Source organism: Pseudogymnoascus destructans (genome assembly GCF_001641265.1).
Source record: "Pseudogymnoascus destructans isolate 20631-21 unplaced genomic scaffold scaffold_1, whole genome shotgun sequence".
Classification (NCBI taxonomy): domain Eukaryota; kingdom Fungi; phylum Ascomycota; class Leotiomycetes; order Thelebolales; family Thelebolaceae; genus Pseudogymnoascus; species Pseudogymnoascus destructans.
This window is the reverse complement of record NW_020167520.1, coordinates 54099-74033: the sequence shown is the minus strand read 5'-3', so window position 1 is coordinate 74033 and position 19935 is coordinate 54099. Positions and strand designations below refer to the sequence as shown.

General features: G+C 51.8%; 9 protein-coding genes across 9 annotated transcripts; 4 read left to right on the top strand and 5 right to left on the bottom strand.

Moving 5' to 3' along the window:
• Positions 1 to 12: 12 nt before the first annotated feature.
• Positions 13 to 2057, bottom strand: VC83_00026 (uncharacterized protein). Its single transcript, XM_024463723.1, has 2 exons — positions 1751 to 2057; positions 13 to 1696 (listed from the first exon to the last, which is right to left on the bottom strand). The coding sequence occupies exons 1-2, from the start codon at positions 1886 to 1888 to the stop codon at positions 299 to 301; spliced, it is 1536 nt and encodes a 511-aa protein (XP_024328540.1). The 5' UTR covers positions 1889 to 2057; the 3' UTR covers positions 13 to 298.
• Positions 2058 to 2103: 46 nt separating this feature from the next.
• PAN3 (PAB-dependent poly(A)-specific ribonuclease subunit 3) lies at positions 2104 to 5203 on the top strand. The gene is made up of 9 exons (XM_024463722.1): positions 2104 to 2328; positions 2471 to 2589; positions 2682 to 2799; positions 2949 to 3082; positions 3132 to 3223; positions 3274 to 3450; positions 3498 to 3642; positions 3690 to 3842; positions 3890 to 5203. The coding sequence occupies exons 2-9, from the start codon at positions 2526 to 2528 to the stop codon at positions 4927 to 4929; spliced, it is 1923 nt and encodes a 640-aa protein (XP_024328541.1). The 5' UTR covers positions 2104 to 2328; positions 2471 to 2525; the 3' UTR covers positions 4930 to 5203.
• A 52-nt stretch (positions 5204 to 5255) lies between these two features.
• VC83_00024 (uncharacterized protein) lies at positions 5256 to 6049 on the bottom strand. Its single transcript, XM_024463721.1, has 2 exons — positions 5723 to 6049; positions 5256 to 5655 (listed from the first exon to the last, which is right to left on the bottom strand). The coding sequence occupies exons 1-2, from the start codon at positions 5831 to 5833 to the stop codon at positions 5482 to 5484; spliced, it is 285 nt and encodes a 94-aa protein (XP_024328610.1). The 5' UTR covers positions 5834 to 6049; the 3' UTR covers positions 5256 to 5481.
• On the top strand, positions 6050 to 7313 carry VC83_00023 (uncharacterized protein). The gene is made up of 3 exons (XM_024463720.1): positions 6050 to 6139; positions 6265 to 6322; positions 6471 to 7313. Exons 1-3 carry the CDS (start codon positions 6084 to 6086, stop codon positions 6888 to 6890), a joined length of 534 nt encoding a protein of 177 aa, XP_024328536.1. The 5' UTR covers positions 6050 to 6083; the 3' UTR covers positions 6891 to 7313.
• VC83_00022 (uncharacterized protein) lies at positions 7313 to 10195 on the top strand (the record flags this gene model as incomplete). Its single annotated transcript, XM_024463719.1, has 2 exons — positions 7313 to 8178; positions 8237 to 10195. Exon 2 carries the CDS (start codon positions 8351 to 8353, stop codon positions 10193 to 10195), a length of 1845 nt encoding a protein of 614 aa, XP_024328609.1. The 5' UTR covers positions 7313 to 8178; positions 8237 to 8350.
• Positions 10196 to 10739: 544 nt separating this feature from the next.
• Positions 10740 to 15141, bottom strand: ALO1 (D-arabinono-1,4-lactone oxidase; the record flags this gene model as incomplete). The annotated part of the gene is made up of 2 exons (XM_024463718.1): positions 12231 to 15141; positions 10740 to 12170 (listed from the first exon to the last, which is right to left on the bottom strand). Exons 1-2 carry the CDS (start codon positions 14694 to 14696, stop codon positions 10740 to 10742), a joined length of 3897 nt encoding a protein of 1298 aa, XP_024328537.1. The 5' UTR covers positions 14697 to 15141.
• On the bottom strand, positions 15142 to 19473 carry KAP95 (karyopherin beta). Its single transcript, XM_024463716.1, has 7 exons — positions 19344 to 19473; positions 19030 to 19270; positions 18902 to 18960; positions 16846 to 18825; positions 16551 to 16794; positions 16392 to 16500; positions 15142 to 16339 (listed from the first exon to the last, which is right to left on the bottom strand). Exons 2-7 carry the CDS (start codon positions 19067 to 19069, stop codon positions 16153 to 16155), a joined length of 2619 nt encoding a protein of 872 aa, XP_024328147.1. The 5' UTR covers positions 19070 to 19270; positions 19344 to 19473; the 3' UTR covers positions 15142 to 16152.
• Positions 15290 to 15563, top strand: VC83_00020 (uncharacterized protein; the record flags this gene model as incomplete). The annotated part of the gene is made up of 2 exons (XM_024463717.1): positions 15290 to 15313; positions 15393 to 15563. The coding sequence occupies 2 exons, from the start codon at positions 15290 to 15292 to the stop codon at positions 15561 to 15563; spliced, it is 195 nt and encodes a 64-aa protein (XP_024328538.1).
• VC83_00018 (uncharacterized protein) lies at positions 19217 to 19786 on the bottom strand (the record flags this gene model as incomplete). Its single annotated transcript, XM_024463715.1, has 2 exons — positions 19344 to 19786; positions 19217 to 19275 (listed from the first exon to the last, which is right to left on the bottom strand). Exons 1-2 carry the CDS (start codon positions 19582 to 19584, stop codon positions 19217 to 19219), a joined length of 300 nt encoding a protein of 99 aa, XP_024328146.1. The 5' UTR covers positions 19585 to 19786.
• Positions 19787 to 19935: the final 149 nt, after the last annotated feature.

Genomic DNA, 19935 nt, shown 5'->3' with positions numbered 1-19935 from the left:
ACAAAAATATTGTTTACTCACAATGTTTATTTACATGTGGCGCATTGCTCATTTACATACAAAAGCTAGTTGTAGTTTACTCTGAATAGGTTGTGTCCTAAGTTGCATTTGAATTGCACAGCCCCCGCATCCACGTAACAACCATGATATATACTACTACATACAATTTCTCCCTTGGAAGTACAAGAATTCTGGCCCGGTGGCCACCCCACGAGGACCGATGTGGCATACCTGCGATGCTTGGAAACCTTAGCATTGCAGCATAGCCACGTCTTACATGCATGAATCATATTTATGATCATTCATCGTCCTCTGCGTCGTCGTCGTCAACAATAGGCTCGACAATCAGATTGCCACTTTTGCCAATCCTGTCCAAGACAGATCCATCTTGCTCAAGGTCATACACTTCCCTCGGCATCGGCGAGACGAGCCTGAATTTGTATTTGTGTTCGAAGTCAACGGGTTCCACGACCTTTTCCCCGCTGCCTGGCTCCTGCGTTCCATAACATTCAACAAAGGCATATAGCTCTTCCAGAGGAGTATCTGGGCTAAATCGTCTTGTCACCCTCTCTGCTGACTCCGGCATTCTAAATGCAACCCGGACAGCATTTGTTGCATCCTTGGGAGGCTCCGATGCGATGTTCTGCACTCTCCATAGTTTCCACTGATGAAGGCCGTTGGCGTATTTTTCTGCGGCCGCAGCTTCCTCCCTAGCTCGCTGCTCCTCGGCTGCCTGGGCGGCCTCGTCCTCGCGCCTTTGCCTGGCCCGCTCGCGGTCCTGTGCAAGGGATCTTTCATATGCTGAGTCTTGCTCTTGCCGCAAAGTCCGTTCAAACTGTTGTGCCGACCTTGCCTGCCTGGCCTCATTCAGCTGCGTGGTGTAGGTGGTGATCGTATTCTGTAATTTGGCGGCGTATGTACTTGCCGACATGGGCCCAGTAAGTCTGGCAACGACCGACATTGATGTAGGACCGCTCTCAGCGGTATGCGTAATCAAGGCCGTGAAAGGGAACTTCGTGCAGCGCAGTGCAGTTGACACCTGGTAGGCTTCGGAATCTTGCACGTTGCCAGCCCATAAGATTATATTGTTGGACGGGTCGTTGATTATGGCGGTGACTACTGGCGAAAGAAGGGTATCCCTGATAAATGAAGAGGTGTCATCGTGCTCCGGAGACATGATTATGATCATTAAAAATTTGAGGTCCTTCTTCGCTAGATCAAGTGCCTGGGCATATCCGTTTGTAAAAAACGGCAGCGAATTAGATCCGTATTCTTCATCAAATTCCCGTTTGAATCGCGCTGCTGTATCTTGCGGGCTTAACATCCTCCGTCCTGTCGTATTCCTCCGTCTGTTCTGGGCACTCGTATTTCGAGGTTGAAAGAGTTGCGGGAGAAACGGGAAGAGGTAGGCAAAAAAGCCAAAGGAGGATGACAGTATCTTGTAAACGACATTGAATGGCATGAATAGAAGGCCTAGTAGTAACGGAGGACGGCGGACGATCTGGTCCTCTGGTTGAGGCACGATTCTAGGAGCCGCATCCGGGCGCGTTGAAGCCGAAGGGCCTCGTAGAAGGCTTTCTTGCAGGTTCTCGTGGCGGCCAGATCGAGTCGGAGGCGCATTTTGAGCTGCTGCGATGGCGTCGGCAAGAGGGTCGACTTGTCCGGAATCGCCGTCAAAGAATCTCGAAACTGCCAGCTTTGCCACAGTTAGTTACGTGGCACACTCCGGATTTGATCCTGGAGTTCATACCTGCACGTTCCACTGCGCCCGCTGAAGTACCGGGATTGCTGCTTGCACGTCTTGATCCGTAACGGAAGTATATTGTTGCAGCGCTTCTTGTTGCGACTGCGACAGCTGTCCAATATCCACCTCAGCCGGAGTTGCCATCACACCGGAATCTCACTAACTTCAAACGCACAAAGAGATCGGTGATATGGAGCCCATGAAGGAGTAGCCGATGTTTCAGTTACTGTATTCGCACGAAATCAATTGCCTTTATGGAAGTATAATACTCCAATAATCTGAGGTTAGCGTCGTGTCATACCCGTCATAAAATATAAATGGCTTGACCAGACCCGGCTTTGGGAGCCTCACAAGGTGTGGCTAGCGCACGGATGCTGTAAGGCTGACAACTGGCGCGACCGCCCTCACAAACTCGAGCGATCGCGTCTCGAGATATGGGGCAATATACTTCTACGGAACGCCCAATCAACCGCAAACCGTGCTGTATCAATTGATAAATATCATCTAAGGATCTGTGCCCTTATATAACCCCAAGGGGGATAAGCTACCGCTTTAGACCGCTACGACATGTCCCATAGAGCCAAGTAAGTGACGATGTCCTCAAGTGGCGCCTATGTTGTTGCACCATTCCCGTCCGGACTGCTATGAATTGTTAGATTGGAGATGGCGTGGTGTTCTAGTCTGGTTGTATGACTCAGTTTGTACATATAGCTAATATCTTCGTAGGATCCGCTGCGACTCAACGGGGCAAGGCCGATAGGTGCAACGCGCTTAATATACTATGGCTACAACTCGCTTTGTCCCTGGGCAGAAAGCTGTCGGGTCTCCGAGACCCAAAGGCCGTGGTAGGTCTATTTATTTGCCCCCATATTCGAGACATACGACTGGAGAGATCTGCGACCTTTCACAATAATACTTACTGATGGCTGTATGACAGAGAATGCGAAAGATACGCTATGTCGAAACGTCTTAATATACGGACACTGTCGTTACGAAGATCAGGGATGTGCTTTCAACCACGAGCCAAACAAAGCGCATACAACCCAAACTGAAATGTAGGCTACCTCTCGCCTTTGTTCATGTTTGTTCGTTCCATTATCATTATGTAGCTTCCCGTCTCCAGGATTACTCGTCGAGGACCCATGTCTCTGGCCGATCATGCACAATGATGTGGAATATAGCTAAGGTTTTATAATAATAATAGGCCCAAAAAAAGCCTCAACGTTGATTCCCCCTCATTCACCCCCATCGGCTTAGCGAACACTTCTGCTGGGTTGTCTGCGATGAGTTCGCGGGCAGCAAGTGCCGCTCCTTTTACACCTAGATCTGCTGCAAGCGGTATGCAACACCCCAAACTCCGCTGTATAATTATGACTGACAATGGCAGGAACTGCAACACCTACCCATCAAGAAGATTCTGTGAGCTTTAATCCTGCACAAATCCGTGAGTTTACGCCGCAGAATTATGATCTCAACACAGTGAGTCTACCATTCGGAAGATATCTAGAGATAACCTAACGCCTCTTCAGAGTACGCTGAATGGCGGAGGCCTTGACGCCCAAGTGCCCTTTGATCCCTTCACTATCCCTAACTCTACACAAGCCGTTCCTGCGGCACAATACAATCCGTATTTGGAAGATACCAGTGCTGGTGCCAGTGCCGCATACTATCCAGGGCAGGCTTCTTACGCGGCAACTGCTCAGCCAGTAAGAGCAACTCCGATACTATATCTGATCCATACTGACTGATTAAGTTGCAATATCACCTCTACGCCCCAATGGGACCTCACCGTGAAGATTTGCTTGCATACCAAAGGCTCCCCCATGACTTCTTTATGCCAGAAAAGCTCCGCGAAGAGTTGCAGAGAAAGTCTGAAGCATCGCTTCAAACCATGCCCAGTGAGTTAGCTTCCACAGTAAGAAATGACATTTTTAACCCAAGGCAGACTCGCAACTTCCAACTCTTGATAACTATCATTCTCTCGTGGCGTTGGACACTAGCCATCACAAAAGCGCCACGGTTTTTGGGTATCCGAGCTGGGTTTATAAGGCTACTTCAAGCAAGAACGGAAACCTCTATTGCTTAAGAAGACTTGAAGGTATGTTTGATAATAATCATGAGGCGACTATAGCTAATATAAACCAGGCTACCGCTTAACGAATGAGAAGGCCATAAGATCGGTCAAAGAGTGGCGTCGGGTTGATTGTGGCGGCGTAGTTACCGTGTTAGACGCGTTTACTACCCGTGCTTTCGGAGACAGCTCACTGATCTTTGTCACTGACTACCATCCATTAGCGAAGACGCTGGTTGAGACGCACTTCTCCACTGCCAACCGATTTGGCAACCGCGTAGCTACAACCGTGCCGGAGCAGGTCCTTTGGGGCTACATTGTTCAGATTTCGGCTGCTCTTAAGAGTGTGCATGGTTCTAACCTTGCAGTTCGCTGTTTGGAGCCTAGCAAAGTCCTCGTTACGGACAAGAACCGTGTCCGCCTAAGTGCATGTGCTGTTCTCGATGTGGTGCATCACGATACCCAGCAATCCTTGCAAGAGCTTCAACAAGAGGACTTGCAGCTATTTGGCAAGCTTATCCTAGCTATTGGGACCAATAACCTGCTCACTCAGCAGAACATGAAGGTCGCTGTTGAGCAGCTTGGGCGAATCTACTCCGCGGAAATTCGCGACACAGTCTTGTGGCTTCTCACTCCGGCGGTAGCCCCAGCTACAAGGTCCATCGATGAATTCCTTTGTGGCATCTCTAGCCACGTCGTTTCGTCCCTGGACAGCGCATTCCACCAAGCCGATAGGCTCGCCTCCGAGCTCAGCAGAGAGCTAGAAAATGGCCGCCTCGCGCGACTTCTCATGAAGCTAGGCACTATCAACGAGCGCCAGGAATACGAGGGGGACCGCAACTGGTCTGAGAATGGAGAGCGATACATGCTCAAGCTGTTTAGGGACTATGTCTTCCACCAAGTTGATGCTGTCGGCAACCCGGTCTTGGATATCGGGCATATGATCCGCTGTCTCAACAAGCTGGATGCGGGCGTGGACGAGAAGATCCTGCTCACGAGCCGCGACGACCAGACATCCTTCGTTGTGACGTACAAGGAATTGAAGAAGCAAGTTGCTGCAGCATTTGGCGATTTGATGAAGCCTGCTGGCACCAAACCCAACAGGCCGTTTTAAGGGGTGATTGTGTGTGAACTAGTATTTATAGATTGAATATTATGTAGCCGCGTTGAGGGTATGACTATACGGAGATAGTAGGATATTGGTGCGAAGTATAGTTGCTTTCGTTTGAAATCCAGCACCGGCAGAAAAAACAAGGAGCAAACGCACTACTTGTGTACTTGTCGAATATTCCAGAGCGAATTGGGGAGTATGAAGGGGGGGAGTTGATACTTGGTTGTTGTGCTTGAATCTCTGTCTCCGTCTCAGTCTCCCATAGCAAAAAATGAAGTCAAAACTTACACTTACTACAAATCGTATCTCTCCTTGGTGCCTTTTTAGACGTGAAATATTTTCCTTGTTTCTGTTGTTCAATATATACAAACTATATTCGGGTTCGTAAACTCGCTTTGAAGGCTATACAAATACATGGTTTGCGTGTGTTTTGGTGGAAGATTTCTGTCGATACCACCAGCCCGCGGCACCGACCAAACACCCCAGGCTCGCTCTTACGTTGCTTTCCCGATGATTAACTCTAACGTACATCCCCTTCCTCCGCACTGACTGCCGTCACCTCCTCTCCTGTCCGAACTTAGACTCCTCCCTCGTTGCGCCCTGTTTCCTAGCCTCCAACTCGGCCAGTTTCCTCTCCATAGTTATCTTCTTCCCCACAAGTTGACCCCGCCTCTCGTTGAGCAGCGCCAACTGCTCTTCAGCGGTCACTTCGCGGTGCTTTTCAACTGCCTAGCCAGAAGATCAGTATACGACATATTAATTGCACGCGGGATGATCAGAGTCGAGTAGGCCCTACCTCAGTTGCCTGCTTCTGCGTCTTCAGCCCAGCGCCATACCATGCCCCGGTCGCGGTGATGGCTGCAACCGAGCCGGTCATCACAACTCGCTGAATCGTCTGTCGGGACATATCTAATATTCTCGATATTGCTTCCCCTCACGACAGGTATTCGTTATATATATCGCGGTCTTTGAAAGTGCTCCCGTGATAGTCACGTGGATCGTTCGTCAGAATTAGGAGTTGTGCACTTTGTGGCCTGAATAATAAGGTACCAAATGTTGTTCCCGAAAACATCGAGAATCTTGAAGCTTAAGCACCCGATCCAAGATCAACCGAGCTCAAAGCCGCACAGCTACTGGGTCCTCTTCACAACTCTACAATGGGAAGTTCACCATCAAAACCTGCGTCTCAGGCGCCATCTCACGTTTGGCAAAGGTATGACTGCCCAATTCCTCGACCCCAAAGCGCAATGCCACGCCATTGCCAGCCAGATTTCTGGCAGTACACTCGCTCCGAGGCTATTGAATTCTCAGCTGCACAGTAACTAACACACTCTCCAGCGAAACTCCCGTCCGCTTCTCCCAAGAGCTCGTCGACTCTCTCCAGAGTAGCACCGAGGTACGCGCGCTCGCTGATCCCACCCATCTTCACATCACCACAGCACAGAACCACCCCAACCCCCCTCACATCCACACCTCCCATTGACGCCCCCTTCGCATTACCAGCGTGGAAAACGTGGCGCGCAATAACTTAACACCCCCCACAGACCGACTCCACCCGCGCCAACATCCTCGAGCTGCACGTCCAAGCCCGCGTGGCCGAAGAGCTCAAGCGCCTCCAAGCACGCGAGTCCTCCATCCTCGCGGCCCTTCTCGAAGCCGAGAAGAACGATTCCGCACCCGATGCAGCGACCTCGGCCGAATTGAGCGCAGGTGACACCCTTCGTGGCCTAGGGCGCGAGTCGGTGACGAAGGATGTAGCTAAGCTGCGGGAGAGGCTGGAGCAGCGCAAGAAGATGCGTGAGGTGGGGGAGCTGGATGAGGAGGTTGATAGGGCGAGGGGAGAGGTGGTGAGATGCTTGAGGGGGAATGATACGAGGCCTTTGGATTGCTGGAGGGAGGTGAAGGCGTTTAGGAAGGGGGTGGCTAGGTTGGAGGGGGGGTGGGTGGAGAAGGTTGTGAGATAGAGAGGGGTGGGGTGTATTATAGAGGGTGTATGACGGGACTGACTGACAAAATCATGGTGGCATGGACACGTGGGTAGGAGCTTTAAGATAGCGAGTATAGAATTCAAAAGATCAATATCCTCTTCTTGTGCCGGCCAGATCTCGGCATCTCATGACATCGTTTTGGCTCTCTTATCTCGGAGCCTCTCACCTCGGGAGTCGCGTTTTGAGGTCATATACTTCTCTTGGTACTTGTCAGCACGGCTTGCCTTGCACCAACGCAAGGAACGAAACGAAACGCCAAGTGTTGAAACATGCCGCGACCATTAGGTCGCTATGGCCGATCGGATACTGTTATAATATAGCTGACTATAAGAACTACAGCAGAAGTGGATTGTGATTGATTCACTTTTGCTAGTTTAACACTAAACTCATAACTGTTAAACTAGCAAAAGTGAATCAATCTACCTCTGCTATACGGATAGTCGGCTATATTATAACACACCCCCTTAGCTTTCTAGACTAGGTGCAGGAAGGTATTATGATGACCCCCTATAGCTATTGTTATGCAACGTGTTCGAGAGTCTGATCTCGAGTGCTAATGCTACTTTGGGGGTTTATATGGTGGTTTTTTGTCGTGGCCGACCGACCTATTGGTCTAGCAAAAGCAGCATATCATTATATTATAACAGATACCAGTGCGATTCGTCCTAAGATTGACGAATCGCACTGTCTCTAGGCCTTGCCCTTCCTGCCCCGCCAGAGGCAAACCCTACACACTAAGCACCGCATAGCCTTTGCTGACAGGATGATGTGGTGAGCCAGTCATCTTGGCGTGGCGGCGGCGACTTTCGACACCAGCCGTCGTGAATTGCTGCACCTGTGGCCGAGTCGTCTTGTCTATACGAGTGACCTCTCCACTCATACGAGCCATAGCCTGCCCGTCGTCGGCGTGTTCTGAAGTTCTCAAGGCACAACAGATTGACGTCTGCTTCTTTTGCTCCTTACTTCGTCATCTCTATGTAACTCGGTGATATATTACGATATCATGAACCTGCGCCTCCTTTCCCTTCGGTCCTAATCAGACAGTCAGACATCATTCACAGTACATATTTGCTGGACAGATACCCAGACGACTGTCGAGTCTCGACTAGGCAACAGGCGCACCTATTCAACGGTGGTATTCAGCAGGCGAAGAATACAGAAGAGAAAGATTGAAATTCACTTGACAATGGCTGTTTATTGTTAGCGAGGTGCAGAAGGACTTATTGTTCCATTGTGAATATTGTTTCGCCTACCTCTTTGTTGAGTGAGTGCTGCCAAACCCCCCGAATCTTCTTGAATCATGAAATTAATCAGAGCCTCAGACATAAACTTCGATCTCGGCCCACACAACTGCCTCTTTTGCGTTTCACAACCTACTTTCACCATAATTGATCTCGCAGAACTTGCGACAAATACGGCACGCCCGAATAGCAGCAATGGCGGCCGAGTCGTCGACCGAGTTATCCTCACTCGGATTACTATCAAGTACAGCTACGACTGGAATTTCAGGACCAAATCCAACGATCGAGCCATACACCACAGATTTAAATGGCGTTGATCAACTGGGCAACAGACGGTGCCAAGATGCCCTGTTCTGGTTCCTAGGAATCCTCGGACTTTGTGTCCTGCTGGTGAGGATGTTGGAAATCTCCAGGGCATGGATACGACACAAGGTCGCAATGGGCAAGCCAAAGGCCCGTCAGGTATTCTGGAGAGATAACCAGTCCGCGTGGTGGCCATGGATCAAGAGGAATGTAACATACGCCCCACTGGGTAATAAGAGGCACAACAGAGAGATGCGTCTTTCCTCTGCTGTCAGCGTCGGCACCTTGCCCTCTCGTTTCCACATGGTTCTCCTAACCGTCTACTTCATTTCCAACTTCGCATACTGCGCCGCACTCGACTACAGCGTTGGGAACCGATGGTCTGTCGCTGCTCAGCTACGAGGAAGAAGTGGCGTGCTTGCTCTATCGAACATGGTTCCGCTCGTTATCTTCGCTGGGCGCAACAATGTTCTCATCCCGATGCTAAAGATCAGCTTCGACACCTACAACTTGCTCCACCGCTGGATTGGAAGGATGGTCGTCTTTGAATCCCTCATCCACACACTCGCTTGGCTAATCACCCAAATTGCCAGCGATGGCTGGTCGAGCGCCGGCAGAAAAATATCCACAGATCCTTTCATCTTGTGGGGAAGTATCGGGACTGGGACTATGTTCATAATTCTGATCTCCTCTCCCTCCCCTCTCCGCCACGCCTTCTACGAGACCTTCCTCAACGTCCACATCATCCTCGCCTTCGCCGCTATCATCGCCGTCTGCGTACACTGCAAGCTCGGCCACCTCTACGAACTCCTCCCCTACGCAATCGGCGTCTTAGTAATCTGGTTCTTCGACCGCCTCTTCCGCTTCGCCCGCATGCTCTACTACAACTACTCCTCCCGCAGCAGCACCTACGCCACCGTCGAAGCCCTCCCTGGCGACGCCTGCCGCGTCACCCTCCACCTCCCCACCTTCCTCCACGTCGCCCCCGGCTCACACGCCTACCTCCGCTTCCTAGCCATCAAGCCCTGGGAATCCCACCCTTTCTCCATCGCCTGGACATCACACACCTGCATCGACACCATCGACGTCCTCCCCAGCACCGAAAAGGCGCCCGAGTCCCCAATCCCCAAATCCGCGCGCACCTCAGTCTCCTTCCTCATCTCCGCACACACAGGCATGACGCGCTCCCTGTACACCCGCGCCCTCGCCGCGCCATCTCGGCGCCTCCGCACACGCGCCGCCTTCGAGGGGCCGTACGCTGGACACCACTCCCTCGCCTCGTACGGGCACTGCGTCCTCGTCGCCGGGTCCTCGGGGATCACTCACCAGATCTCCCACGTTCACCAGCTCCTGACGGAGTTCCCGCACGGCACAATCGCGACCCGCAAAATCACACTCATCTGGATCGTCCGCGACCTCGAGCACCTGGAGTGGGTGCGCCCCTGGGTGGACGAGCTGCTGCGCATGCCGATGCGTCGGGAGCTGCTTGTTATCAAGTTATTTGTCACGAGGCCAAGGTCTGCGGCTGAGGTGACGAGTCCAAGCCAGACGGTGCAGATGTTCCCTGGGCGGCCGAATATTCGCGTGCTTCTCCTGAATGAGGTCGTTGATCAGGTGGGGGCTATGTGCGTTACGGTTTGTGGACCGGGGGGGTTGGCGGATAATGTCCGGGAGGTTGTGAGAGAGGTGCAGGGGTGCGGGGTTATTGATTTTGTGGAGGAGGCGTTTACGTGGTGAGCGCTTTGTTTACCAGGTAGTCAGTGGCTTTGGAAGGGATATGGGATTCGGATCTGGGAGGTGGGGGGCGTTTGGTATACCAACTGGCATAGGAGATGGGTACCTACATACTAGCCGGGTTTTGCATTTTAGGATGGCGTTTTCAGGAAGATATACACAGACGGAGGGACAGAGAGACAGACGGGCAGACTAGAGTAGATGATCACGATCAAACTAATTACTCGGATCTATGAAGACGAAAGAGATTCACGGTCAAGTACATATTTTGCGATTTTGGGTGACAGTGACATCTTGTGATGCGCTATAAAGTCGCCCAAATGATCGAGGAACCTCGAATCCATTTAGGAGTTCCAATATTTTAAGTAGAGGTTTATTGTATGGAGATTCTATCGCAACAAATCTAGTCTTCCGCCTCCGACGTCAGAAATAACACTCAGCCGTTATAATACACCAAAGCAATCAAATATCAAAACAGCCCTCCCACCCCCTCCCCCTCTACCAATTCTACGAATTAGCCCCAAGCTGCGGTCTCCACCCACCCTCCTCACTTCCCCCCCTTCCCCTTTTCCCCCCCAACCAACTCATCCGACAGATTCGGCCTCGCCTGCGGTCTCCACCCCCCCTCCACCTTCCCCTCCCCCCTCGCCCTCGCCTGCTCCTCCAGCATATCATCCAGCGAATTCGGCCTCGCCACAGGCGCCGGCGCTACATTCTCCTTCTGTTGCGTCACCTCCACCGCCTCGACGTGCGCAAACTGCTCGGCTAGTTCGGCGAGCTTGGCGCGTTTGGCGGCGCGGGTGGAGGCGCTGCGGTCGAATGCTTCGCGTTTGGAGGGGGGAGCTGCGTCGGTGGTGGTGGTGGTTTGCTGCTCCTTCTTGGCTTGCTTGGGGGACGCTGTGGCATCAGTTGTGGTGGTTTGCTTCTGCTCCTTCTTTACTGCTGCCTTCGGGGATTCTCCTCCCTCCTTGGTGGATGCCTTGGACTTGGCATGCGCGCCGTTGGGCGGTGATTGGAGAGGGAGGAATTGGCGGCCATTGCCATTGGCTTTAGGTGGTGATGGTGGCAGGTGATGGAGGTCGAGAACAGGGGCAGCGGGCTCGGTGGATTTCGGTGCTTCCTTGGTGGTGAGGGCAGCTACCTTTGCGAATGACAGACGCCTCGCTTTCGTGGTCGTTGTCTTTTCTTCAGCATCCTTGGTCGACTCGACTGCCTTGGTACTTTCGCCATTTGGCTCGGCGGCTTTGGAAGCTTTGAGGCTGGGGGAAGCTGTCTTGGCGAACGAGATATGTCCAGATTGGGCGTCTCCGTTCTGTTGAGCCTGTTGTGCAGTTGCCGTTTGTTCAGCATCCTTGGCCGACTTCTTTGCGGTAGCCGTTTGCTTCGCGGCAGCTGATCCTTTCGCAGCAGCTTCCTTCTTAGCGGCAGCTTGCTCCTTCGCAGCTTGATCCTTGGCAGCCTTCTCCTTAACAGTCTTTTCCTTGGCAGCTTGCTTGGCAGCTTGCTCCTTAGCGGCTTGCTCTTTCGCGGCAGCTTCTGCTTTCCGGGCAGCTTCTTCCTTGGCTGCCTGCTCCTTTGCGGCATGCTCCTTAGCTGCCTGCTCTTTCACCGCAGCTTCAGCCTTTCGGGTAGCTTCCTCCTTCGCTGCTTGCTCCTTTACGGCCTGCTCTTTGGCAGCCTGATCCTCTGCAGCCTTCCTAGCAGCTTGTTCCATCGCGGCAGCCTCTGCCTTCCGGGCAGCTTCTTCCTTTGCTGCTTGCTCTTTCGCAGCTTGTTCCTTAGCTGCCTGTTCTTTGGCAGCTTGCTCCTTTATGGCTTGCTCCTTTGCGGCCTGCTCCTTTCGGGCAGCTTCCTCCTTCTCTGCTTGCTCCTTTGCCTTCCGGTCGGCTTCTTCCTTTGCAGCCTTCTCCTGAGCAGCCTTCTCCTGAGCAGCCTTCTCCTTGGCAGCTTGCTCCTTTGCAGATTGCTCCTTAGCAGCCTGTTCCTTTGCAGCCTGTTCCTTCGCAGCTTGCTCTCTAGCGGCTTGCTCCTTCGCAGCTTGGTCCTTAGCAGCTTGTTCCTTTCGGGCAGCTTCTTCCTTCGCAGCTTGGTCCTTAGCAGCTTGTTCCTTTCGGGCAGCTTCTTCCTTTGCAGCTTGTTCCTTCTGGGCAGCTTCTTCCTTCGCAGCTTGCTCCTTAGCAGCTTGTTCCTTTCGGGCAGCTTCTTCCTTTGCAGCTTGTTCCTTTCGGGCAGCTTCTTCCTTTGCAGCCTGTTCCTTCCGGGCAGCTTCTTCCTTCGCAGCTTGCTCCTTAGCAGCTTGTTCCTTAGCAGCTTGTTCCTTCCGGGCAGCTTCTTCCTTCGCAGCTTGCTCCTTGGCGGCTTGCTCTTTTGCGGCTTGTTCCTTGGCAGCCTGTTCCTTTGCAGCTTGCTCCTTAGCAGCTTGCTCTTTCGCGACAGCTTCTGCTTTCCGGGCAGCTTCTTGCTTCGCGGCAGCTGCACCAGCCCAAAATTCTGCCACGAGTGCAGCTTCTTCGGTAGCAGCAGCTTCTTCAGATGCAGAAGTAATTTCCTCGGGCTTCTTTTGGAAAGAACCGTCTGGGGTCGATGAAGCGGTGTTCTCAGACGTAACAGTCTGGCTATCAGCAAGGTCGCGAAGAACAGCCTCAATGCTGGATATGCTGCTGTTCAATGTGGCAATTGTAGCCGCCGGGGTCACAGCTTCAGTGGCTCCACTGTTCAGGGAAACTTCCTCCATGGCCTCTGCAAGTCCCTTTCCCTTTGTGCCGTTTGAGCTGGAATTCGGAAGATGCTGGCTCTCTGTAGCCTCGCTGCTGTTCAGGAGGTCGAAGCTCGATTGGCTAGAGTAGCTAGAGACATTTTCAGATACGGCAATTGGTGGCTCGCTTGCTTCATCGCGCTCCTTTTGTGCCGTTTTAGAGGCAAGCTCCCCGAAGATCTCGACACCACCTTTTCGCATGGGCTTTCTGTCGACTTCGGCTTCTTCGAGTGCAAATCTTGGTTGATCATCTCCCAGGATATGCTCTCTGTGCCACGCGCCAACAAACATTCCTTCGGGGTCTGCCTCGTTTCTAACATTGAGCCATGACTTTAGGTCGTCGCCGTACATTCCCTTTAGTTCTTCGTTTGTGGTCTCGAAGTTCTTCGCCCAGTGAGGTTTGCCGTCAAGATCTCTCATTAAATATTCGAAAGCTTGATAGTATCGAGCGAGGCAGGGAGGATCCATGTTGTAAGGCCGGTAGAGAGTTGCATTGAGATAGAGAGTTGGCCCGTCCTTGGCAGATGTGTCGAGGTGTGGGCGAACCGATTTCCGTGAAGAGCCGTCGTTGTTTTCCAACTTAAGAGTTGTATTACTGACGCGGACCTCGATGGGTGCGTGAACCCAGAGGCCTTCTGCGCTGTACGGGATACCATGTTCGACGTATTCGGGATCCGTAGGCGGGAGTCGGTTAAGCCAAGAGGTCAAGCGGCGAAGGGCAGCTGGTCCATTGTGAAGTGGGATGGCCCATTCGTTCACGGTTTGGCTGTATAGACAGTCCATAAGGAGAGCCTGTCGCGATGGTTGAATTGCCTCGATAGTAGTCTGCTCTCCTGCTGAAAACCCAAATTGCATCCCAGTTATAAACCATTCCACCCACGGGAGGATCCTGGGGACCCATTGTGCAATGTAGAGTAGGTTGTGGTAGACGTGATAACCGAAGGCAGAATCGAAGGAAGCAGCTTTATGTACCAGGTCTAAAGCAGGTTGTGTAGTTTTCGAGGCATGCCAAATAGTAGCACGGCGAGTATATGGGTACCACCATACCCTCACGAACTCGCCTTGTGTCCAGAGGTTAGTGTTCCATGTGTCGATAACGTGCTTGTGGGGATACAGAGTTTGCTTCCAATGAAGGGAGAACGCTGGAACAGCCAGAAAAGTGATTTCCGTGATGACGCCGAGGGCGCCAAGAGAACAGAGCGCGGCACGAAACAGATCTTCATTCTCGTCTGGCGAGCAAGTAACTGTCTGGGAGTTCGAGAGGGTGATCTTGAGCCGGGTAACCGAAGAAGAGAGAATGCTGTGAAGCAAAGTCGAGCCGTGGGTTCCAGTAGAAATGGCGCCAGCAATTGACTGCTCGTTGATACTGCCGAGGTTAGGCATCGCGAGACCAAGCTTGTCCAATTCCTCTGAAAGCTGGAAGAGGCGTATCCCAGCTTGCATAGTCACGAGCCCAGTCTCTCTGTCAACAGAGAGTATCTTATTGAACTTGTCCAGGTTCACCATCCAGCTTGAAGTGCAGGTCAAGTCGGACGGCGAGTGGCCGGCGCCAACCGTTGTAATGCGTCGTCGGCATCGTCGTGCCAGCGTAGTCACTTTCTCGATTTCTTCCAGAGATTCAGGTCGAATGTACAATTCCGGCGCAGAGTAAAATGTGCGGGCCCAAGTATGGTGGAAGTGGTCGGGAGAAGCTCGAAAGGCGACGCCATCGTCGAGCTTGCTGAGCTCATCGGTAACGGCCGGATCCATGGCGAAGAAGCTCTGCGCTGGTCTCTAGGGCCAGGCGTAGCTCCGGCAACACTCTGTTTGTCTGGCAAGACCAAGACGTTTGGGTGCTGTGTCGGTCACCTATGGCTCTTCGCCCAACCCGATCAAGGGATGAAAGTGGTTGATATTATGCACGAGTGCCTCAAAAAGTGCACTGGCATATGTGACAAAGCAGATGGCGAACGGTAATTAATTTGTGGCTGTTCATACGTACCCCACGCTCCTCACCGCCTTGCTACGTAAGCGACAATACCCTGCTTTTTTGCCAGGACACCCGGGTGTCGGTGGAACAGTTTCGAGAGTGTAGATAGGCAAACGAATGTATAAAGGAAAGTTCGAACATATATATCCAGGCGATGCCTCTCAGCCACTTATTCCCATTCTCAAATTAATAAAAGGGCAGCGCTAGAATCTATAAACCTGCCGTTCAAAAAATAGTCCGTCAGGATGATGTATCTGTATCTAATTACCGCGTATTGTCTCGGGGTCACGTCATCCACCCACTCGTGTCGCAATCGTTACCCCGCACCCTGAATTTATATTACTTTTTACCCCACCAAAGCCATCCTCAAAACATGTCTTCAGCTACCTTCAAGCCCGTCGCAAAGTCGCCAACAGATATAAGCCCTCAAATCAATTGCTGTTCTTCTATCTACATGTGCCTAACCATCCCACCAGCTCGCCGAGATCCTCCGCATCGAAGAATCCCCCATCGTCCCCCACTTCACCACCAGCGATGCCTTCGATCTCGGCCTCCTCCTCCAAACACGCCTCGCCGACGCCTCTAAACCAGCTCTAATCAGCATCGTCGAGCCCAGCGGACTCGCCACCCCCTTATCCCCTACATGAACTCTCTTCCAATGTTCGGCTAGCGTAGGCGTGTCGCCCGAAGATGCACTGCTCAATTGAAAAGGCACATATGCAACTGAGTTATATTATTCCATGAGAATCTGTGTGTTCATTGATTGGGGGGTTCTCTACACTGTTCATCATTCGTCCAATCCACGCCTCCTCCGACTCCATGGGGCATGGAAGCAGGCATCCCACTTCCAAGCCAGCTTGTACACAAGAACTTTCTTGCGAAGCATTTTCCTTCTTCTACCTTTGCCTCCACCCGTCTCCTCATATCTTCGGTGACATGGCCTCATAATCTTCTAACGAATGAAATGTGTTGTGAAAGGGGTATAGGGGTTCTTTTGTACATGGTGCTAGAAATGTGCTGGTGAGGGTACTGGGGACGATCACTTGACCGATTAATCAAAAACGCCGGTCGAGGACAAGACCCCTCTGAATGGCCAGGCTGCTTTGTAAGATATTATTGAAATATTGGGGTGTATTGGTGGGAAGTAACGGACGCTGATGACGAGTTCTATGTGAATGACGATACGCCAGCCCTAGAACCAGAGACAGAAGTGTATTCGGACTGGTGTTGACCGGCTCAAGTCTGGTGCACGGTTTGGGAGCCGCCAATCTGGCGCTTGACTTGCTCGCGGGCCCATCTGGCAGTGTCGATCGTTCGTGACTGGAACTCTCTGTTGGAGCGAGTCTCGCGGATCATCGACGTCAACCAATCGGCGCGGTAGAACTGAGAGAACTCTCCGTTGGGGAAGCTTTCGGCAAGATCACTAAATTGTTGTTAGTAAGAATGAAACTATTTTAGTGGCTATTAAAACTTACCCAATAACACCCATGGCGGACCTCATCAAGCCCTCGCTGCGGTTCTGATCAATGTAGACACCGTTGAGTAGCTGGAAAATGGACTCGACGTATGGCGAAAGTAGAGCCGCTGCTGAGAGTTAGCATATGAGTTGGTTTGCGCAGTTCAATAGTGCTTACATTGATCGCTGGACTTCATGGCACCAATGATACCACCCCAGGCGTCCATGATTCCCTCGCGAAGAGACATCACGTAGTCGTACATCTCGTAAGAACCTTCTGGGCTGGCCTGGACGGTTGCAGCTTGTTGAAGCACTTGTGCGACAACCGAGAGGTACTTCTCAAATGCTCCGCCGATAGCTCCAGCGATGTCGCCGAAGCATTGAAGGATCGCAGGCTTAAACTGGTTTGCCAAGGCAGTGCTCTGTGAAATGTCAGTACTAATATATATAAGACCAGATGGATCTAAACGCACCCTCAAGTTGTTAAGTAGGTAGTTCATGAAGGTGTCGCAGTATGGCTCGCACTGGGCGCCCATGGAACGGGTAACGTCGCTGACGAGGCCGATAGCCATTGAGCAAAGGGCTGGCTCCTCCTGGTTGGTCAATGCGTTGTACAGGAATGGAGCGAAAGCCTCCATGTATGGTGCGAAAGACTCCTCGAGAGCATTTGCCAAGCTTCCAACAGTGGCGAATACTGCATCAGGAACAGACGACTTGGGGCCAACGGTGTTGAGAATCTGGAGGAGAACATGCATGATGCGATCGGATTGCGGGGCAATCTCCTTCTCCAGGCGTTGGACAATCGCAAGGAGGACACTGCAAAGGCTGGTCTGCATCTCCTCGAGGGTGATGCGGTCTTCAACACTGACTACCTGGGCCTGGAGAGGGATAGTGCCTTCCAAGCGCTTGAGGATGACATCGGAAAGGGATGCCACAGTTGGCAGGCTGTCCTGGGCGGCGTTCATGACAAAGGTGTTCAGAACCTCATAGGCCGCAGTGCGCAGCTGGTTATCCGCATCAGGGCGCTCAGTGACTTGCAGGAGACGCGAAACACTCTCGTTGAAGTGGGGAGACAATGGGTTCTCTTGGCAGCCAATATCGCCAGAGAAGCGCTCGGCAAGGTTCATCAGTGCCCAACAGCAAGATGCGGCCATCTTGGGGTTGTTCGCCAATCCGGTGAAGAGAGACGAGATTAACGCAGGAAGGTGGAGAGCTGGGTCGATCGACTCTGAGCAGGCCTCGCAGATGCGGCCCAGTGCGTAGGCAGCAGAGTCTTGCACTTGGAGGACCTTGTCGGCCATCATATCAATGAGCACAGGGAGGGCTTGCTTCACGATTGGGTCAAGGACCTTCTCGTCTGGGCCTTCCATAATCGCGCCGAAGGCAGAAACGGCTGCGTCACGGTGGTGCCAATCTTCCTGGCGTAAGTTTGCCTCAACGAATTGAAGGACAGGAGGGATAACTAATCCTCCAACAGATTGAGCATAAAGCTGAAGACATTGGTAGGCAGCGCGAGAGATGTTGTACTCCTCATCCGCAGCATCCTCGTCCTGTTTTGTGAGAAGAGTAAGGAGTACGGGGACAACTTCGTTTGTGGCCACTCGGCTGAAGTTGTAATACGGCCTCATTTGATCCGAGGAGTCAACCTGTGCATTGTCATCTTCAATGGCAATCTCCTCCTCGCAAACCGTGCTCCAGAACTCGACAGCAAGCTTTGCGACATCCTCGTCCTCACTCTTCATTCCCATAATAGTCAGGCCAAACAGAGCCTTCTCCATATAGAAACGCATGGTCTCGTAGTATAATGACATAATTCTGTTGAGGCATCCGAAGGCGCCCTCTTGGATGCGAGAGTCCGATGCTTGGGTGGCTTCGCAGACCACCTGCATAATATAGTTGCGCTCTCCTTCATTCTTGAAGTTTTCCTTTACAAATTCCAAAGAGTCGCCGAGGGCAGAAATAGCTGCGAGGCGGACCTCGTCATTGGTCTCCTCCTTGCGGGCACCCTGAACAACAGCAGTCAAAATAGCATTCGAGTGCTGGACTAGGCTGTCTCGTAGATCTTGGTCCTCGCTCTCGCAGATAAAACCAATTGTGGTAAGGGACGACTGCTTAAGATGATCGGCACCCTCTCCAACATTGCGCACCAAGGTTGGCATAAGCTCGGACCATTGCTCCCTGGGAAGCTCGATGGCAGCTATAGATGCAATAACTTGCGCCGCAGCCTGGCCAGCTTGTGCGTTTTCCGAAGAAAGTGTTTGGAGTGTAATATCTTTCACACCCTTCTTGGTGTCTGCGTCGACTTGTTGAAGCCATTTCTCTTGGACCTCACGTAAACGGGCATACTCTCGGGCAGAGAAGGCGTTCTTAAGAGCTAAACCAGCTGCTACACGTATGGGCTTTGCTGCGTCTTCGCTCGCAAGCTGTGTGACGAGGGTCGTGACGTATGCAGACTAAATTCTGAAGTTAGCAAAGGGGGTATACTTGAAGAAAGCTCGGAAGAGGGGTGAGCCAAAGTGGGGGTCATACGAAATTGGCGTCGGCAGCTTGTGTCAACTGTTGCTCAGCATTGCCACGGATATTGGCATCTAAAACTTGTCAGCAGGGTTCAAACCTAGAAGTTGAAAGAAAAGGAGTTGTTGTGCGGTGGGACTAACCAGCTGACAACGTCCCCTCAAGGACGGCATGAACATCCATATTTGCAGTTGAGAGTCGGTGTGGAGGGAGATCTGTGGTGGTGGCCCGCTTGAATAAATACACCGATCAACGCACAAAGAAAATGTCTGTTGTATTTTGAGGCTTTGGCGGTGCTAGATGACAACGACTTGAAATTACAATCTCAGGCTACGAGATGATGTTGATGGGGCTTTCTTGAAGCGAGACTTTATTGGTGGATACCTGCGCTAATGGGGTTAACGATTGCCCGAAGTAGACGCCGCTTGTGAAGTGGTTCGGGGTTAGAGAAACTCACTATTCTTGCTGCTGTAAAATACGTAAAAGAAACAATTTGTAGGTTTAGGTGGGCAGATTTTCTGATCTGTAGCACTTGGACAAAGAAGTGCTTCGATGACCAGCTTCACAGGCAAAGATTGTTTGGTTGCCGGCCGCGTTTGGCGTAAACCCTCGTCTAACAGACAAATCACAGATCGGCCTGTTTCTTCTGTCACATCTACTGACACGTGATTTGGCGGTCTCCTATCTCTCCTCTCCATTTCTCTTCGTCTGGAGAGTTCGGTGTCACAATATTTGTGTTGATTTGTATGTTACGAATGCTACACTGCCTAGGCCCAGGGGTTATAATTCTGTCGTGCCTGAAACAAAGGCCTTGTTTTTTATTTGTTTGCTTTTCCGATAACGTGCATGTATAACGAAAGTGCCAAACAAGCGAAAGTGCCAAAATATCGCGACTACCCCATAAGAATTGCGATAAATCCACCACAACAATTTAAATTAATTAAAACTACTCGGAGTCCTCTTCCTCAGACCTGTCTATTACAATCTGACAAGTGCGCGCATTGTGTCCAGTCTCACCACACTTGCCACAGCGACGTGCATGGGTTTCT

What these genes read in the sequence shown, in the direction of transcription:
- VC83_00026 (XM_024463723.1), bottom strand. Translation starts at nt 1,888, where the DNA reads ATGGCAACTCCGGCTGAGGTGGATATTGGACAGCTGTCGCAGTCGCAA. An exon ending in GGGCGCAGTGGAACGTGCAG is followed by an intron (nt 1,697 to 1,750) that starts GTATGAACTCCA and finishes ACTGTGGCAAAG; the next exon opens with CTGGCAGTTTCGAGATTCTT.
- PAN3 (XM_024463722.1), top strand. Translation starts at nt 2,526, where the DNA reads ATGGCTACAACTCGCTTTGTCCCTGGGCAGAAAGCTGTCGGGTCTCCG. An exon ending in TCCGAGACCCAAAGGCCGTG is followed by an intron (nt 2,590 to 2,681) that starts GTAGGTCTATTT and finishes GCTGTATGACAG; the next exon opens with AGAATGCGAAAGATACGCTA. An exon ending in ATCGCTTCAAACCATGCCCA is followed by an intron (nt 3,643 to 3,689) that starts GTGAGTTAGCTT and finishes AACCCAAGGCAG; the next exon opens with ACTCGCAACTTCCAACTCTT.
- VC83_00024 (XM_024463721.1), bottom strand. Translation starts at nt 5,833, where the DNA reads ATGTCCCGACAGACGATTCAGCGAGTTGTGATGACCGGCTCGGTTGCA. An exon ending in CGCAGAAGCAGGCAACTGAG is followed by an intron (nt 5,656 to 5,722) that starts GTAGGGCCTACT and finishes TCTTCTGGCTAG; the next exon opens with GCAGTTGAAAAGCACCGCGA.
- VC83_00023 (XM_024463720.1), top strand. Translation starts at nt 6,084, where the DNA reads ATGGGAAGTTCACCATCAAAACCTGCGTCTCAGGCGCCATCTCACGTT. An exon ending in CCATCTCACGTTTGGCAAAG is followed by an intron (nt 6,140 to 6,264) that starts GTATGACTGCCC and finishes CACACTCTCCAG; the next exon opens with CGAAACTCCCGTCCGCTTCT. An exon ending in CTCTCCAGAGTAGCACCGAG is followed by an intron (nt 6,323 to 6,470) that starts GTACGCGCGCTC and finishes CACCCCCCACAG; the next exon opens with ACCGACTCCACCCGCGCCAA.
- KAP95 (XM_024463716.1), bottom strand. Translation starts at nt 19,069, where the DNA reads ATGGATGTTCATGCCGTCCTTGAGGGGACGTTGTCAGCTG. An exon ending in TGAGGGGACGTTGTCAGCTG is followed by an intron (nt 18,961 to 19,029) that starts GTTAGTCCCACC and finishes GACAAGTTTTAG; the next exon opens with ATGCCAATATCCGTGGCAAT. An exon ending in ACCTACTTAACAACTTGAGG is followed by an intron (nt 16,795 to 16,845) that starts GTGCGTTTAGAT and finishes GACATTTCACAG; the next exon opens with AGCACTGCCTTGGCAAACCA.